The sequence below is a fragment of the Mobula birostris genome, chromosome 3, assembly GCF_030028105.1.
Source record: "Mobula birostris isolate sMobBir1 chromosome 3, sMobBir1.hap1, whole genome shotgun sequence".
Taxonomy (NCBI): domain Eukaryota; kingdom Metazoa; phylum Chordata; class Chondrichthyes; order Myliobatiformes; family Myliobatidae; genus Mobula; species Mobula birostris.
The window spans coordinates 123,937,962-123,957,472 of record NC_092372.1 but is presented as its reverse complement, the minus strand read 5'-3'; the positions used below and the strand labels follow the sequence as shown (position 1 = coordinate 123,957,472).

Genomic DNA, 19,511 nt, shown 5'->3' with positions numbered 1-19,511 from the left:
GACCTGCTTGTCCGTTCAATACAATGTGTATCCTTCGGCGTTAAGCTCCCAGCTATAATCTTCTCTCTGCCACAATCTGTGATGCTCACTTCACACGTGCCAATCTGTAGCTGTGTTACAAATTCATGTATCTTCTTCCATGTACTGTGAGCATTCAAATATAACACTTTCAGTCCTGTATTCACTCTTTTTGATTTTGTCCACCTTTTACATGGCAAATTTGCCCTATCATCAGCCCCTCCTTGCTAGCAGTCTCACTACACTCTAGCAAAACTGCCCACAGAATATTGGTCCCCCTTGTGTTCAGATGTAACCCGTCCCTTTTCCCCCAGGGAGATCCCAATGATCCATCAATCTGAAACCCTGCCCCCTGCACCAATTCTTCAGCCACAGGTTCATCTGCCAAAGCATCCTATTCTTACCCTCACTGCTGTGTGGTCAGGGCAGCAATCCAGAGACTGGAGCAGATCTAAGTCCATTCTCAGGCAGGAGTTGATATGTTGCACCACCGACCTCTCAAAGCACTTCATCACCATGTATAAAAGTGCTACTGGACAACACTAATTGAGGCAGGTTACCACGTTCTTCCTATGCTCTGGTATAATTGAAGCCTGCTTGAAGCAGATAGGTATCTCAGACTGCTGAAGTGAGAGGTTAACGATCTCAGTGAACACCCAGCCAGTTGATCAGCACGAGTGTTTTAGTACTTGGCTAGCTACCCCATCTGGGCCAAATGCTCCTTGTGGATTCTCCCTTCTGAAGGCTGCTCACACATTGGCCTCAGAGATTGAAATCACAGGGGCTGTGGGAGTTTGTGATGGTTCCCCTACATATTGATGGTCAAAGCGAGCATAGAAGGCATCCAGCTCATTTGGAAGTGAAGTCCTGTGGTCACCTATGTCACTTGATTTAATTTTATACGAGGTAATAGTGTTCAAGCCCTGCCACGACTGTTGAGCATCTTTCAGTGACTCAAGTTTAGTCTGGACTTGCCATGCCTGTGAGATGGCTTTTGGAGATCGTACCTGGACCTCTTGATACTTCCTTGGTCATCAGACTTCAATATCTCTGATCTGGCCCTCAGCAAATTACAGATCTCATGGTTCATCCAGGGCTTCTGATTTTGTGGGGACACACTCATCTGCAAACTGTTTTAATAAAGTCTGTGACAGCCATGGTGTATTCATTCAGATCCACAGATGAGTCCTTAAACACAACCCAGTCCACCGACTCGAAGCAATCCCATAGCCGTTCCTCTGCCTCCTGCGACCACCTCTTTGTTGTTCTAATCTCAGGAGCTTTGCTCTTTAGCTTCTGCCTGTATGCAGGTAGGAGAGGGACAGTGAAGTGATCCGGTTTTATCAAAATGCGGTCTCAGCATGGAATGGTAGGTATTCCTTACCTTAGTATAACAGTGGTCTAGTGTGTTGGGACCCCTGGTACTACAGGTTATATTTTGATGATTGTTGGGATTTCTTCAAACAGGCCTGGTTGAAGTCCCTGACTACGATTTGAGACGATTATGGATGGACTGTTTCTTGTTTGGTGATGGTGCCATGCAGTATCGCGAGTGCTTGATTATGCTCGGCCGCTGCTGGTCAGGATTATGGAGGAGAACTCACTAGGTAAATAGAAGGAGCAAATCAAGTTCAAGTTTATTGTCACTCAACCATATAACCGTACACACATACTGCCTAACAAAACAACCTTCCTCTGCAGTAAGGTGCACTACACAGTACAGATAATTCACACACATAACACATTAAAGTAATATTTCCACAAGTAAATTAACAAATAATAAGATACATTTATGACTCAAGTTAAAAAGGAAACATTATAACACTACTGGTGCTTCATAATGAATTTGAATTTATATTAAATGCTTACATCCATCCCACAATGTGAGGGAATCAAAATCTTTGTGTTATGACTCCATCACAATGTACAGACATGTGAATTTAAAAGTCTAATGGCTTGTAGAAAGAAGCTGTCCCGTAGCCTGTTGGTCCTGGCTTTAATGTTGTGGTACCGTTTGCCAGATGAAAACGGCTGAAGCAGTTCATGGTTGGGGTGACTGGAGTCCCCGATGATCTTCCAGGCCTTCTTTCTGCACCTGCTGCTGTAAATGTCCTCAGTGGAGGGAAGTTCACATCCACAGATGTGCTGGGTTGTCCGTGCTACTCTCTGCAGTGCCCAGCGATCGGGGTTGGTGCAGTTCCAGTACCAGATGGTGATACAGCCAGTCATATGTTCTCAATCGTGCCCCTGTAGAAGGTCTTGAGGATTTGAAGGCCCATGCCGAACTTCTTCAGTCACCTAAGGTGGAAGAGATGCTGTTGTGCTTTTTTTTTGCCACACAGTCCAGGTGAGATCTTCAGTGATGTGTATGCTGAGGAACTTGAATATATTCACCCTCTCAACTGCAGTCCCATTGAAATTGATAGGGACGAGTCTGTCTCCGTTCCTCCTGTAACCCACAATCAGTTCTTTTGTTTTGAGACCTGGGTGCTGGCAGAAAGTTCAGTAGTCTTACAGCCTGGGGGAAGAAGCTGTTTCCCACACTAACGGTTCTTGTCCTAATGCCTTGGTACTTCCTGCCTGATGGTAGGGGGTCAATGAGTTTGTTGGATGGATGGGAGAGGTACTTGACAATGCTAAGGGCCCTGCATACACACTGCTCCTGATAAAGAGAGACAGGCCTAGGCCACACATGGTATCAGGTAGTGAGTGGGCCTTGGAGAACAGTAGCATCTCACCTTCCCTGAAAGCCAGAGATGGGGGACATTCGTGGTCACCACGGTTGTGCAGTGGCCAGTGAGATGCTATTACAGCTCGGGGCATCAGGGTGCAGAGTTCAATCTCAGGGTCCTCTGCAAGGAGTCTGTGTACATCATCCCAGTGGAATGTGTGGGTTGTCTCTGGGTCCTGCGGTTTCCTCTCACAGTCCAAAGATTTACCAAGTAGTTTCGTTGGTTGTTGTGAATTTTCCCGTGATTTGGTTAGGGTGAAGTCAGGGGTTGTCAGGCAGTGTGGCTCGGCCCAGAAGGGCCTATTCTGCACTGTATCACTAAGTAAGTACAGTGATTAAACTGCCAAATGATCAATCAAGTTCTGGCTCTCTGAGGCAAATCGAGATTCAAGATTCAAATGTATTCACCACGTGTACATCAAAACGAACAGTGAAATGTGTCGTTTGCACTGACTCCCAGCACAGCCCGGGGTGCGGCGTGGGCAGCCAAGTGTCGTCACACTTCCCTCCACCAACGTAGCATGCCCACAATGCTTGGCAAAAAATACAAAACAGAATACAACAAGCAACAGAACTGCAACAGCAAAACCAGTCCTGTTCCCCCCTCCTACCCCTCCACACACAGACATTCCTCCAACCTCAGGATAGGCCCTCTTCAAGCATCAGCCTCCAGCGGGCTCGGACCTGCAGACACTAGGCCTTCAACTTCCTCAGCAGACTTAGACTTGCAGACATTGGGCTTTGACTTCCCCAGCAGACTCAGAGATTCACAGACATCAGGCCTTTGACTTCCCCAGTAGACTCACAGACATTCGTAGACTCGGGCTTCGGCCAACAAGCCTTGACCTCCATCCATCAGATTCAAGTCCAGGAGCTGAGGATTTTCCAAACACTAGGCCTCGAAAATTCTGTTTGAAAAGCTCCAGAACCTGGGCCTCTGTACCTCCCTTTGCAAGGGCCACTCCACAGGATCGAAAAGAGCTGCAGAAATTTGTAAACTCAGCCTGCTCCATTGTGGGCACCAGCCTCCCCAGCATCGAGGACATCCTCAAAAGGTAATGCCTCAGGTAAGGCATCCATCATTGAGAACAGCCATCAGCCAGGGCTTGCCCACTTCGCACTGCTTCCATAAAGGAGGAGATACAGAAGACACACACTCAACATCTCAGGAGCAACTTCTTCTCCTCCGCCATCAGATTTATGAACGGACGATGAACTCATGAACTCTGCTTCACTACTTTTCTTCTTTTTTGCTTTACTTACTTGTATATTTCATTGTAATTTATAGTTTTTATTATTATGTATTGCAATGTATTGATGCCACGAAGACAACAAGTTTCAAGACATATGCCAGTGATATTAAACCTGATTCTGAAGGAATCTGTACATCTCCCCATGGCCGTCTGGTTTTGCTTTGGGTGCTCTTGTTACCTCCCATATTCCAAAGACGTAACGGTTAGTAGGTTACTGGGTCACGTGTGTAATTTGGACGGCAGGGCTCGTGAGGCTGGAAGGGCCTGTGACTGTGCTGTATCTCTGGACATGAACTTCTGCTGCTGTAGCCCAAGTACTTCAAAGTTCGATGCATTATGCGTTGAGAGATGCTCTTCTGCACACCACTGTTGAAACGTGGGGCTATTTGAGTTACTATCTCCTTCCGGTCAGCTTGAACCAGTCTCCTCCACTGACTTCTCTCATTAACAAGGTGTTTTCACCCATAGAACTGCCACTCACTGGATTTTTTTTAAATTTTTGCACCATTCTCTGTAAACTAGAAACTGTTGTGTGTGAAAATCCCAGGAGATTGGCAACTTCTGAGATACTCAAACGACCCCGTCGAACACCCACAATCATTTCACTGTCATGGTCATTTAGATCACATTTCTTCCCCATTCTGATATTTCATCTGAACAACAATTGAACCTCTTGACCATGTCTGCATGCTTTTATGCATTGAGTTGCTGCCATATCATTGGATGGATGATTATAGATATTTGCACTAACCAGCAGGTGTACAGGTAGGTGTACCTAATAAAGTGGTCACTGAGTCTAACTGGTCACCAGAGTCATAGGCACTGGAGTCTTCTCAACTTTCTGATCCTTTAGAACCTTATAATTCAACAAACTCTCAAACCGTTGGGCCCTCGAGTCTTTTAGAATTGATGGGAATCAGGTTTATTACCAAAGGCCGTGAAAATTGTTATTTTGTGGTCATGTACCCAAATGCACATCTCTTCACGTGGGCCCCTCATTGATGTTTCGACCACTTCATGGAGACAGACCAAGTACAAAGTAAACTTATTCTCAAGCTATGTAGTTTATACTGACAGAGTACAGGTCACTCATACATGTTTCTCAGAATACCAGCATTTACGGGCTGTCCACTGTGGTCTCTCATCTTGGTCAGACTGCATTTGGAGTATTATGAGCAGCTTTAAGCCCGTTATGGAAGAAAGGATGCAGGAGCATTGGAGAGGGTTCAGTGGATGCTCACAAGAATGATCCCAGGAAGGAAAGGGTTAATTTATGAGGAGCATTTGATGGCTCTACTCCTATATTGTGTAGTTTAGAAGATTGAGGGTGGGGGATATCATTGAAACCGATTCCGTTTGAAAGACCTGTACAGAGTGGATGTGGAGAGGATGTTTCTGGTAGTGGGGTAGACAAAGACAATGGGGCACCGTCTCAGAATAGAAGTACGTCCCTTTAGAGCAGAGTTAAGGAGAAATTTCTATAGCCACAGGGTGGTGAATCTGTGGAATTCATTTTCGCGGATGGTTGTGGAGGCCAGGTCATTGGGGATTGTGAAAGTGGAGGTTGTAGGTTTTTAAGCAATCAGAGTCAAAGGTTATGAGGAGAGGGCAGGAGAAGCGGGTAGAGAGGGATAATAAAACAGCTGTGATGCCAGAGCTGACTTGATGGGCTGAATGGCCTAATTTCAAACACGAGGAAATTTGAAAATGCTGGAAATCCAAAGCAACACACACAAAATGCTGGAGGAACTCAGCAGGCCAGGCAGATTCTATGGAAAAGAGTAAAGAGTTGATGTTTCAGACGGAGACCCTTCTTCAGGACTGAGAGGGAAGGGGTGGGACGCCTGAATTACAGGGTGGGGGGAGGGGAAGGATGCTAGTTGGAAGGTGATAGGTGAAGTCAGGTGGGTGGGAAAGGTCAAGGGCCGGAGAAGAAAGAATGTGATAGAGGGGAGAGTGGACAATAGGAAGAAGGAAGGAGGAAAAGACCCAGGGGGAAGTAATAGGCAGGTGAGAAGACGTGAAGATCAGAGTGGGGAATGGGGTGGGGGGTGGTGGAATTTTTGTTCACCGGCAGGAGAAAACGATAAATCTATCATCAGGTCGGAGGGTACCCAGACGGAATATAAGGTATTGGTCTTCCGCCCTGAGTCAGACCTCGTCTTGGTACAAGGCCATAGATTGGTATGTCAGAAAGGGAAAGGGAATCAGAATTAAAATGTTTGCCCACTGGGAAATTGTGCTTGTGGCAGATGCTGTGGAGGTGCTCGATGAAGAGGTCCCCCAATCTATGACGGCCCTCACCAATGTAGAGGAGGCTGCATTGGGGGTGCCGGACACAGTGGACAAGCCCAGCAGATTCACAGGTGAAGCCTCACCTGGAAGGACTCAGGCCACTTGCATGGATAAGTGCCTGGAGGGAGATTAGTGGGGAAGAGAGAAATGGACAAGGGAATTGTGGAGGGAGTGATCACTGTGGAAGGCAGAGAGATGGGGGGAGGTCAAGATATGTTTAATGGATCCCTTTGCAGATGGCGGAAGTTGTGGATGATGATGTGTTGGATGAGGAGGCTGCTGGGGTGGTAAGGACAAGAAGGACTATATCACTATTATGACAGTGGGAAGATGGGGTGAGTGTTGTTGTTTGGGAAATGGAGGAGATCCAAGTGAGGGCAGCATCAATAGAAGAGGGAGGGAAACCCCGTTCTTTAAAGAAGGAGGACATCTCTCATATCCTGGAATGGAAAGTCGCAGAAGTGAAGGAACTGAGATGAGAGAATAGAACTTTTACAGGAGATAAGGTGGAAGAGGTATAGTCAAAATAACTACAGCAATCAGTAAGTTTATAAAAGATCTCAGTTGCCAGTTTGTCTCCTGATATGGAGACAGAGAGATTGATAAAGGGGGAGAGTTGTAAGAAATGGACCTAGTGAATTTAAGGGCAGGGTGGAAATTAGAGGCGAAATTGACGAGCTCAGCACGGGTGCATGAAGCAGCACAAATGCAGTCGTCAGTGTAACAGAGGAAGAGTTGGGGAGTATAAGTGGGTAAGGCTTCGAACATGGACTGTTCAACATCACTGACGAAGAGGCAGGCATAGCTTGGGCCCATGCCTGACCCTCGGGTTTGGAGAAAGAACATAAGAAATAGGATCAGGAGTCGGCCATCTGGCCTGTCAAGCCTGCTCCGCCATTCAGTAAGATCATGGCTGATCTGACCACGGACTCATCTCTACCTACCGGCCTTTTCCCCATAACCCCATAAGCGTGAGGAGCCAAAGAAAAAATTGTTGAGTGTGAGGACCAGTTCTGCCAGGCAGAGAGGGGAGGTGGCGGAGGGGAACTGGTTGGTTCTTCTGTCAAGAATAAGTGGAGAGCTTTGAGGCCTTCTTGATGGGGGATAGAGGTGTATAGGGAATGGACATCCATAGTGAAAGTGAGGTGGTCAGGGCCAGGGAATTGAAAGTTAGGGAGGGGATCAAGGGCATGAGAAGTGTCGCGGATGTAGGGTGGAAGAGGCTGAACCGAGGGGGATCAAATGGAATCGAGGTGCGAGGACGTGGTTGCAGTAAGGCAGAAGCAGGCAGAGGCAATCGGCCTACCCGGACAGTCTGGCCTGTGAGAAGTAGAAGCAAGTGGTACAGGGTAAGGGAACTATAAGTTTGGTGGCAGTGGTTGGGAGTTCTCCAGAGTGGATGAGGTCAGTGATGGTGTCAAAGACAGTTTTCTGATGGTGTGGAGTGGAGGAACTAGCAGGATGGCCAAATCCTGCTTCCTTGTATTCTGGTCTTACATTAAAAGTAGACCCTGTAGGAAGTCCCCTGTATTCACAGGAGTTCTCAGTAAGTGTGTTATCTTCGCAACATACTTTGGCAAGGACGGCTGTGGTCAATTGGATGTAGATTAGATCTCCCGGTTGCCACCCACTTCAACTCTTCTTCACATTCCCGTTCAGATATGTCCATACATGGCCTCCTCTGTTGCCATGATGAGGCTAAACTCAGGTTGGAGGAGCAACACCTCATATACCGTCTAGGTAGTCTCCAGCCCCTTGGTATGAACATTAAATTCTCCAACTTCTGGTAATTCCCTCCCCCTCTCCCTATTTCACTCTGCCCCCTCCCCCAGCTGCCTATCACCTCCTTCATGGTTCCGCCTCCTTCTACTACCCATTGGGTTTTCCCCTATTCCTTCTTCACCTTTCCTGCCTATCACCTCCCTGCTTCCCCCCTCCCCCACCCCTTTATCTTTCCCCTTACTGGTTTTTCACCTGGAACCTACCAGCCTTCTCCTTCCCACCCTCCCCCCACCTTCTTTATAGGGCCTCTGCCCCTTCCCTCTACAGTCCTGACGAAGGGTTCCAGCCTGAAACGTTGACTGATCTTTTCCACGGATGCTGTCCGACCTGCCGAGTTCCTCCAGCGTGTTGTGAGTGTTCCTTTGACCCCAGCATCTGCAGAGTATTTTGTGTAGATTAGCTGTTGGACCATTAGCTGTGGAAGCAAAATTAAGCCATTTGGCCCATTGAGTCTGCTCCACCATTCCACCATGGCTGATTTATTATCCCTCTCAACCCCATTCTCCAGCCTTCTCCCCGTAACCTTTCACGTCCTTATTGATCAACAACCTATTGACTTCCACTTTAAATATACCCAATGGTGTGGCCTGCACAGCATCCACTGATTCACCGCCTTCTAATGAAGAAATTGCTCCTGGTTGCTGTTCTAAAGGAAAGTCCCTGTATTTTCTAAACTCCCAACTGCAAGAAACGCCCTCTCCACGTCCGCTCTCTCTGGACCTTTCAATATTCGATAGGTTTCAGTGAGATTCCCCCTCAGTCTTCTAAACTCCAACGAGTACAGGCCTACAGGCATTAAACTCTACTCAAATATTAACCCTTTCATTCCCGGGATAATTCTCGTGAACCTCCTCTGGTCCCTCTCCAATACCTGCACATTTTTTTCTAAGATGAGGGGCTCAAAACGGCTCACAATACTCCGGTACACCAGTGCCTCAGCATTACAACCTTGTTTTTTTTGTATTCTGGTCCTCTCGAAATGAGTGCTAGCATTGCATTTGCCACCGACCCACCTGCAAATGAACATTTAGGGGACTCCTGCACGTCGACTCCGACCTCTTCTTCAGCGGGAACCTCTGAACTGTGACGCCTCAAGTTCAGGCGCAGATATCTCCCCCTCACAGAAGTTACCCCTCCTCCCACTGACAGCTATGCAGTGACAATTAACCTTGTTTTTTCGGTAGTTCTCCCCCCTCCACCACCACGTTGTACTTGACGCCACGTCCGGTTGAGTATGTGTATGTGTAGACTGGGGCGGAGCGCCACGTCGGCAGCGTTGAGCCCGGAGCCAGGAGCCAGGAGCCGTGAGCCGCTGAGCAGCCGAGCGGGTCGGTACCGTGCAGACAGCGGACTGCTTGACCCCCGCCGAGTCCAGGAGCTGAGTGTTCACCGGTCGGGGAGCAGAGGGCAACCCAAGAATGGTGAAGGTATCGCAGGCGTCTTTATCTTCTGTTATTGTCAGAGGAAAGTAAGACACAACTTTTTTTTGTTTTAAGATCTATTTAAAAATCTGAAATATTTAAACTGGGTCGACATTCATGTCTTACTGTGCTTCAAAAGGGAGTGAGAGATTTGAAGTTAAAGTAAGATCCGAAAACTGTTTTAAAATCTGCAGTGAAATCTACAGTATTTACTCGTAAGTGGATGTGCATGTTTATTCTTGACGCTATGCCTCCAAAGAGAGAGAGAGAATTAATATGTTACCCGAAATAAACGTTTCAGGAGCGGAAGATCTGCACGAAGACCGCGGTGTAGTTTGGAGGAGAGGGGGACAGAAGGTCTTAGCCTCTTGCACGGTGCTCACACGGGGTAAAAAGTGACACAGTTGTGCTCCTCGGCTTCCTTTGCTCAACTGCGTGGTGTTTGCAGAGGAGCAGTCCAAAGTTGTGGCAGTAGTTCATGTCTAACGTTACACTGGGTTCACCGTTTGCCCCTTCCAGTTAAGCGGGCTCCGCTGTGACAAGTCGGTAGCGCCATGTCACCAAGGTCTGTCCATGGTCCGCGGAGGGTTGGGTCTGATATGCTGGGCCGTTTCCAGCCCTGGTGCACGGAATTGCATTTGACCTACTGCGTATTGTATTCATTTCGAGAGGACTAGAATATGAAAGCAAGGATATAGTGCTGAGGCTTATAAGGCATTGGTCAGACTGCACTAGGAGTTTTGTGAGCAATTCTGGGCCCTTATCTAAGGAAAGATGTGCTGGCATTGGAGAGGGTCCAGAGGAGGTTCACGAGAATGATCCCAGGAAATAAAGGGTTAACATGTGAGGAGTTTTTGATGGTTCTGCCCCTGTAGTCAACTGGAGTTTAAAAGAATGAGGGAGGATCTCATTGAAACCAATTGAAAGGCCCAGAAAGAGTGAATGTGGGAGATGGTTCTGAAAGTGGGTGAGTCAAGGACCAGAAGGCACAGCCTCAGCTTAGAGGGGCATTCATTTAGAACAGAGGCGAAGAGGAAATGTCCTTATTCAGAGAGTGGTGACTGTGGAATTCATTGCCACAGTGGGCTGTGGGGGCCAGGTCATTGGATGTATTTAGGGCAGCGGTTGATAAGTTCTTGATTAGTCAGTATGTCAAAGGTTCCGGGGCGAAGGTGGGAGAATGGGGTGGAGAGGGATAATAAATCAGCCATGATGGAATGGAGCAGCAGACTCGATGGGCCGAATGGTCATATTCTGCTCCTTATGGTCTTCGTTTTGTTCAGCCGTGTGTTTGGGGTTGACAGTTATCTTCATGATTTGAGTTCCTGACCACACTGCCCAGCTTGCCCTGGGACCTCAATGTCTTGCATTTCCTTGCAGCACAGGTGGAGGCCATTTGGTCGATCATGTTGCAGAACATTCCACAAGACAGAGGGGCAGAATAAGGCCATTCAACCATCGAGCCTGTTCCACCATTCCAATATGGCTGATTTATTATCCCTCAACCCCACTCTTCTGCCACCTTCCTGCAACCTTTGACACCCTGACTAATCCAGAACTTATCAACACTCTGATTTAACTGTATCCAATAACTTGACCTCCACAGCCATCCATGACAATGAATTTGACACATTCCCCACCCTCTGGCTAAAGAAGTACTTCCTCATCTCTGCTCTAAAGAGATTCCCCACTATAGGAGACATAGGTGTGGGTCGATGGGACTGGTTGGACACTGACTAGATGGGTTGAAGGGCCTGTTTCTGTGCTCTGGTGCTCTATGACTCTTATCACATTGAAAAAGTTAGGTAGGGTGGGTGTGGAGAGGCTGGGGGAGTCTAGGACCAGAGGGCACAGGGGCAGAATAGAGGGGTGTCCCTTTAGAGCACAGATGAGGAGGAATTTCTTTAGCCAGAAGGTGCTGACCTGTGGAATTCATTGGCTGTGGAAACCGAGTCATTTAATGCAGAGCTTGATGGGTTATTGACAAGTCAGGGCATCAAAGGTTACGAGGACGAAGGCAGGGGAATGGGGTTGAGAGAGATAGTAAATAACCTAAGATGGAATGGAGCAGCAGACTCGATGGCCCGAATGGCCTAGCAGTGTGGCAATGTCTTGTGGTCTGAATTATGGTTTGTTCAAGCATCATGGCAATCATTTCATTCAGGTGGGGCATCTGAAAGAGAGAGGAGGAGAGGTAACGGGAGGGTGCCGGACCCTTGGGGGAGGTATTGGGTGTGCCGGACCCTGGGGAGGGGTTTTGGGGGGGGGAGGTGCTGGATCATGGGGAGAGGTATCGGGGGGGGAAGTTTGGACCCTGGAGAGAGGTATCGGGGGGGGGGGTTTCGGACCCTGGGGAGAGGTAACGGGGGGGGGGGTTCGGACCCTGGGGGGAGATACTGGGGGTGGGTTTCGGACCCTGGGGAGAGGTATCGGGGGGGTTTCAGACCCTGGGGAGGGGTATCGGGGGAGGGTGCCGGACCCTGGGGAGAGGTACCTGTGGGGGGGGATTTCGGACCCTGGGGAAGAGGTACCTGGGTGGGGTTTCGGACCCTGGGGAAGAGGTATCAGGGTGGGGGGTGCTAGACCCTGGGGAGAGGTATCGAGAATGGGTGCCGGATCCTGGGGAGAGAGGTATCGGGTTGGGGGGAGGGTGCCAGACCCGGGAGAGAGGTATTGGGAGGGAGGGCCGGACCCTGGGGAGAGGTATCGGGGGTGCCGGACCCTGGGGCGAGGTATCGCAAGGGGGGGGTTCGGACCCTGGGGAGAGGTATCGGTGGGGGTGCTAGATCCTGGGGCGAGGTATGGGGAGGGTTTCAGACCCAGAGGAGAGATTTCAGGAAGGTGTCAGACCCGGGGAGAGGTATGGGGAGGGTTTCAGACCCAGAGGAGAGATTTCAGGAAGGTGCCAGACCCGGGGGAGAGGTATAGCATCTCATTGTGGAACTTTGGAAAATCTGGGATGGTAAGCATTGGAATTGGAAACATGTGGAGCTGAAGGATGGGATTAGCGAGAGCCGAGCCGGTGTGGGATCCGAATGTTAGCACGATATTTTTAAACTTGAGGGTGGGCTGTGTGGTAGGCATGTTGTAAAATCCTCAACACGGGTCTCCCCTTACTGACTGGATGAATAGTGTCTCTTGTCCAAGCTCACCAGTGGTAGTTTAAGCATCCAAATGATATGAATATTGATTTTTCCAATTCTTCTAATTTTCCCTTCCTCTTTACCACCTCTTCATCTTCCCACTCTGGCCTCTTGCCTCTTCTCTCACCTTGCTGTCACCTCCCCCTCATGCCCCTCCTTCTTCCTTTTCCCTCCGGTCCACTCTCCTTCCCTGTCAGATTCCTTCTTCCCCAGCTCTTTGCTTTTTCCACTATTCACCTGTCAACTTCTCCCCACCCATCTATCACCCTCTCTTGTTCTCCTTCCTCTCCCCTCACCACCTTATTCAGGCATCTTCCCCTTTCCTTTCCAGTCCTGATGAAGGACGTCGGGCCGAAATGCTGACTGTTTATTCATTTCCATAGATGCTGCTTGCGGAGTTCCTCCGGCATTTTGTGTGTTGCAAATGAATAATACAACCACTTCCCCTTGGGTGGCATGGTAGCACTGTGGTTGGCACAAATCCTTTGCATTAGCCAGCTCTGAGATCGGGGTTCAATTCACATCGCTGTCTGATAGGAGTTTGCACCCTCTCCCTGTGACTCTGGGTTTCCTCTGGGTGCTCCGGTTTCCTCCCACAGTCCAAATGAATGTGGATTGGCGTTCGTGAGCTGTGGGCGTGCTATGTTGGTATCGGAAGTCTGGTGGCACTCACAGGCTGCCCAGCAGAACCTTCACTGATTTAACTTGATGCAAATGGCGCATTTCACTGCATGTTTTGATGTTCGTGTGATGGGTAAAGCTAATCTTTAGTTATTTTTAATGATCTCTGTTATGAGTGGACAACCTGCAGGCTGTGGAATGGTGAGAGTACATTGATGCTTGTAATTAACCAGCAATTTGGCCCATTGAGCCTTCCCCACCATTCCTTCGTGGCTGATGATGGAAAGGCAGGACAGACTTGATGGGCTAAATACCCCTCTCAATCCCCATTCTGCTCCTCGTAACCTTTGAAGCCCTTACAAATCAAGAATTTATCAGCCTCAATGATTTTGGCCTCCACAGCCTTCTGTGGCAATGCATTTCACCGATTCATCACCCTTTGGCTCAAGACGTTCCTCTTCATTTCCGTTCTAAAGGGACATCCCTGTATTCTGAGGCTGTGCCCTCTGTAGAATTTCCCACTCTAGCCCTTTCAATATTCAGTATGTTTCAGTGAATTCCCTCCCCCATTCTTCTAAATTCCAGTGAGTACAGACCCAGAGCCATGGAGCCAACCTGCAGGCTGACGGACGATAACAGTCAGCACCAGTCATGGGGTTCCCTGTCCTTGAGCAGTGCCTCTCCAGTTGGATGTCGGGATCGAGGTCAATCCCTGTAGATCACCAGGAATGAAGTCAGAAAGAATCATTCCACGAAACCTAGAACTTGTCCTCAGAATCAGGTTTAATATCACTGGCAGGTATCGTGAAATTTGTTGTTTTTGCTGCAGCAGTACATTACAGTACATAATTAAAACTGTCAATTACAATCCTATATCGAAAGTAGTCCAAAAAGACTGGGGAAGAAACTGTGAGGTAGTGTTCAAGGGTTGATTGTCCATTCAGAGATCTGATGGCGGACGGGAAGAAGCTGTTGTGTGTCTTCAGGCTCCAGTACCGCCTCCTTGATGGTAACATGTCCTGGGTGAGGGGGGTCCTGAATGATGGATGCTGCCTACTTGAGGCATCGCTTTTTGAAGATGTCCTCGATGCAGGGGAGGCTGGTGCCCTTGATGGAGCTGACTAAGTTTGCATCTTTCTGCAGCTCTTTCACGATCCTGTGCATTAAAACCTCCACACCAGACGGTGATGCAGCCTGTTAGAATGCTCCCCACAGTATATCTGTAGAAATTTGTTAGTCTTTGGTGACATACCAAATTTTCTCAAACGGCAAATGAAATATAGCCAATATCATTTGCATTGGATTTACTGTGCTGTGGTGTATTGTCCTTCAATGTTAAGTGTTCAATGGCCACAGTGTTTAAAAGATATTTGGACAACTACGTGGTTTAGAAGGACGTTGACCAGACACGGGCAAACGATGCACCATGGTTGGGTGAATGGACTGTTGCCTGTGCTCATTAACTGTCTCCCTGATTCTAAAGGGTTAATATAAATGCTCCACCTTGGTGGCCGGGGTTCTCTCTGGGAAAAGTAGTCGTATTCTGGCTATAGTACAGTAATACGTTCAGTAACAGCAGCAGTTCTGAGGGAGAAAACAATTTTTTCCAAGTCTTGAGGTGTCTTAGCCTGAAACGTTGACTGTTTATTCCTCCCTTACCTGCTGAGTTCCTCCAGCATTTTGTGTTACTCTGGATCACCAGCACCTGCAGAATCTCTTGTGTGCCTGGGATTATATCTGTTTTCCTCTTTAAACCTTGCCGTCCCCTCCTCCTTCCACCCCTGCCATGACAGCCCCCATTTCACTTTAAGCTGTTCCCTTGGACAAAGGAACATTGAACAGTACACCACGATGTTGTGCCGACCTGTTAACCTACTCCAAGATCAATCTAATCCTTCTCTCTCACAGAACTCCTATCGTCCACGTAAGGGTTAGCTCAATGTCCTTAATGTAGCTGCCTTTACCATCACGCCTGGCAGGACATTCTATCCACCTACCACTCTCTGTATATCAAGAAAAAAACTACCCCTGACATCCCCCCCCCCACCTAAATTTTCAATAATCACCTTAAAATCAGGTTCTTTCATATCAGCCATTTCCGCCCTGAGAAAAATGACACTGGCTGTCCACTCTATCTGTGCATCTTATCATCTTGCACACCTCTACTGAGTCACCTCTTACCCTCCTTTGCTCCAAATAGAAAAGCGCTCATTAGACACTCTCTCTAATCCAGGCCACGTCCTTTAAATCTCCTCTGCGCCCTCTCTAAAGCTTCCTCATCCTTCCCGTAATGGGGTGACCAGAACCGAGTCCTGTAAGAGAGGTCTAACCAGGATTTTATAGAGCTGCAGCATTGTCTGACAACTCTTGAACTCAATCCCCCAACTAATGAAGGCCAGCGCATAAGCAGCCTTCTTAACCACCCTACCAACTTGCTGGAATACATTTTGGTATTGGTTCCAAGATGCAGATCACTCTTCACAGGTAGGTGTTGCACGTATTTGAGAATGGGATTCCAGTGATCATCGTGTCCAGTCTCTCTGTCACCTGTGTGTACACATTTGTGTTTTCCTACCTGTCTTGCTTAACTTAATTCTAGCCATTTCTTCAGAGTATTCTCCTGTTTTGTGTGAGCTCAGTATGTAATGACTTGACCAGTAACCTCAGGACTTTCTTCAGCTCCAAGTAAACTGGGAAACCACTGTGTCGAGCACCTCCGCTCCATCCACCAGAAGTGGAATTTCCTGGTGGCCAAATATTTTAATTCCCATCCCTATTGCCATTCCAACATGGGTACCACTTCTGCCACAATGAAGTTATTCTCCGTGTGGAGGGGCAACAGCTCATATTCCGTATGGGTAGCCTCCCATCTGATGGCATGTACATCGATTTCTCCTCCCCCGCCCCTCTTCCATTCCCACTCTGTCCTCCTTACCCCTGCACCTATCACCTTCCACTGGGTCCTTTCCTCCTTCCCTTTCTCCTCCGGTCCACTCCTCTCCTATCAGATTCCTTCTCCAGCTCTTTATCTTTCCCACCTGCCTGGCTACACCTATCACCTTCCAACTATCCACTTACCTTTTTTATTCTGGTGTTTTACCCCTTCCTTCTCAGTCCTGATGAAGGGTCTCAGCCTGAGATGTTGACTGTTTATTCCCCTCCGTAGATGCTGCCAGACCTCCAGCATTAGTTTGTGTATTCCCCTCCAAGTGCTGAATAATGTGGAACTAAACCGAGCCATTCGCCAGCTGGTGGTGTAGTGGCATCGGCGCCGGACTTCGGAGCAAAGGCTCACGAGTTCGAATCCAGCTGGCTACCTTGCACGCTTTCCATCCGTGCTGGGTTGAGCGTCGAGCTAGCAACTCGGCCTTGTAAAAATAAGAAAGCCTGCTAAAAAAAACCAGTCATGATGGTGTCCCGATGACTCCACTCAGAGTTAAGGCTTTTCTTCTTCTTCAAACCGAGCCATTGGCAAATTAATCTTGTTATCTCAGTTTTAATAAGACACACCCAACTTGATTTGTATTGTTGTATTTAACGGCCCAGAGGGATATGATCATTGGAATTCCATTTTGCAAGGTTGCAGGAGTTATCTCATTGTGTCCCATCCCTTAACCCCATCTACTCCAGAGAGAAAGCAAAGGTATATTCTTGATAAATACTGTGCCCCAGTTGTGAATAGGTGAATGTTTCCTCAACAATGCAATATCGTTGAATGTTTTACAGCTCCTTCAGTGAACAGAACTATTACTGGTCATAGCTGGAAGTCAAAGTAATACACACAAAATGTTGGAGGAACTCAGGTCAGGCAGCGTGGATAGAAATGAATAAACAGTCAACAGAGAAGCTGGGAGGTGATTGGTGGAAAAAGTAAAGGGCTGAAGAAGAAGGAATCTGATAGGAGAGGAGAGTGGACCATGGGAGAAGGGGAAGGAGGGCGGACACCAGGGGGAGATGATGGGCAGCTGAGGAAAAGAGAGGGGGTGAGTGGGAATAACCAGAATGGAGAAAAGTGGGGGGGGGGGGGGAAGATGTTAACGTATGTTAGAGAAGTCGATGTTCATGTCTTCAGTTTGGAGGTTACCCACTGTCCACTCCTATCAGATTTTTTTTTTCTTTTTCAGCCTGTAACCCCTTCTATCTATCACCTCCCAGTGTCTTCATTTCTGCTGAGTTCCTCCAACATTTGGTGTGTATTACTCTGGATTTCCAGCATCTACAGAATCACTTGTGCCTCACTTCATCCCCCTCCCCACCCACCCATCTTCCCCCTCACCTGCTTTCACCTATCACCTACCAGCTTGTACTCCTCCTTCCTCTTTTCTCCCTGCCACCTTATTCTGGCTTCTTCCCCCTTCCTGATGAAGTGTCTGGGCCAGAAACATCAACTGTTTATTCCATTGACTGACATGCTGAGTTCCTCATTTAGTCAAATGTGTGTGTGTGTGTGTATACACATAATTATAATGAGTAGTGCAAAAAGACAGTAAAAATAAAATACTGGGGTAGTGTGTGTAGATTCATTGCCCATTCAGATGTCTGATGGCAGAGGGTAAGAAGATGTTCCTGAAGTACTGAGTGTGTGTCTTCAGACTCCTGTACCTCCTCTCTAATGATAGTAATGAGGAGAGGGCATGTCCTGGCTGGTGAGGGTCCTTAATGATGGACGCTGCCTTTTTGAGGCATGGCCTTTTGAAGATGTCCTCGATGCTGGCCAGGCCAGTGCCCATGATGGAGCTGGTTGAGTTTACAACTGTCTGCAGCTTTTTCCGATCCTGTGCAGTGGCCCCTCCGTAGCAGACAATGATGGAACCAGACAGAGTGCTGTCAGTGGTATATTCAGGAGGGTGACAGGGAGGTTGGTGACGTAACCAGTTAGAATGCTGTCCATGGTGTATCCAGGAGAGTGGTGGGAGAAGGTGATTTCAGCCTTGGGGACCTGTTCAGGTGTAAAAGTGAATTAAACTTCATTAATTATGTGGCTGATCCCCCGAAGGTTTGAGAATTAGCAGTATGTTTCTGCAAGCAAGCCAGCAAGTCCCATTTCTAGAGTATTTTTAGTTCTTCATGCTATGGGAATTACTGTGCCTGCTGTGAGCCGTGATCTTAATTCTCCTGCTATAATTTTGTTTGTAAAGAAGACACACATTTTGATCAGCCAGTTGTTGTGTCAGAGCTGTAGTTCATGTTATATTTAATGCAATGGCTGTTCTGCTGTGTAGAATATCACTGACCTGGAGCTGGGCCCAAGCTCCGAGTGGCAGCAGTCTTAGTGTGAAGGAACAGAGGGGTCTTGGCGTCCAGGTACATAGATCTCTAAAAGTTACTGCAGAAGTAGATAGGCTGGTTAAGGAGGTGTATGGTGTGCTGGCCTTCATTAGTCAGGGGATTGAATTCAAGAGCTGTGAAGCAATGTTGCAGCTCCCTAGAACCCTGGTTAGACTACACTGGGAGTATTGTGTTCTGTTCAGGGTCTGTACTGTGCAGTACTGTTCTATATATCTTTAACTGCCAAGACCCAAAAGTAAAATTCCCTCAGGACTGAGTCAGGGGGAGTGATCTAATGTTTATGGGACAGGCTAGGGGGAGGGGTGGTTGAGCATTCAGAACCCATGTTTTGAAACTTTCTCAAAGACTTTATGTCCACTTTGTTCAAAGTTCAAAATAAATTTATTGTCAAAGTGTATATCTATGTCACCATATGCAACCCTGAGATTCAATTTCTTGGGGACATTTACAGTGAATACAGGAAACGCATTAGAATCAACACAACAGGATGGACAAACAACCGATGTGTAAATGCAAATAAATAAACAATAAATATCGAGAACGTGAGATGAAGAGTCCCTGAAAGTGAATCCATAGATTGTGGGAACGGTTCAGTGATGGGGTGGGGGAAGATGAGTGAAATTATTCCTTCTTGCTCAAGAGTTGGATTGAGGGGTAACAACTGTTCCTGAACCTGGTGGTGTGAGTCTTGAGACTCCTGTACCACCCTCCTTTCTTTACTTTCCTGCAAATGCCGACAAGTAAATGGATCTCATAGTCAATTTACTATCGAAGTATGTATACCATGTACAATCTTGGGATTCATTTTCTTGCGGGCATCCTCAGGAAAATGAAGAACTACAATGGAATCCATGAAAAGCCACACACAACGAAGGCAGAGTCCCTGAGCGTGAGTCTAGAGGCTGTGGAGTCAGTTCAGCGCTGAGGCGAGTGAAGCCCGATAGTTGTAGGGCAACAA

General features: G+C 47.8%; 2 protein-coding genes across 3 annotated transcripts in view; one reads left to right on the top strand and one right to left on the bottom strand.

Moving 5' to 3' along the window:
* The window catches only part of LOC140195261 (26S proteasome non-ATPase regulatory subunit 13-like), a 111,081-nt gene extending 101,828 nt beyond the window's left edge, over positions 1 to 9,253 (bottom strand). The window contains exon 1 of the mRNA XM_072253317.1: positions 9,093 to 9,253. Coding sequence (XP_072109418.1) covers positions 9,093 to 9,106 — 14 coding nt within the window. The 5' untranslated portion in view covers positions 9,107 to 9,253. The remainder of the gene's footprint in view (positions 1 to 9,092) is intronic.
* Positions 9,254 to 9,298: 45 nt separating this feature from the next.
* LOC140195262 (transmembrane protein 263) overlaps positions 9,299 to 19,511 on the top strand; it is a 36,315-nt gene continuing 26,102 nt past the window's right edge. Inside the window, exon 1 of one of the 2 annotated variants that reach the window (XM_072253318.1) lies at positions 9,299 to 9,547. In XM_072253318.1, the coding sequence (XP_072109419.1) occupies positions 9,314 to 9,547 (234 nt within the window). In that variant the 5' untranslated portion in view covers positions 9,299 to 9,313. The remainder of the gene's footprint in view (positions 9,548 to 19,511) is intronic. The other variant, XM_072253319.1, reaches the window with a different exon arrangement.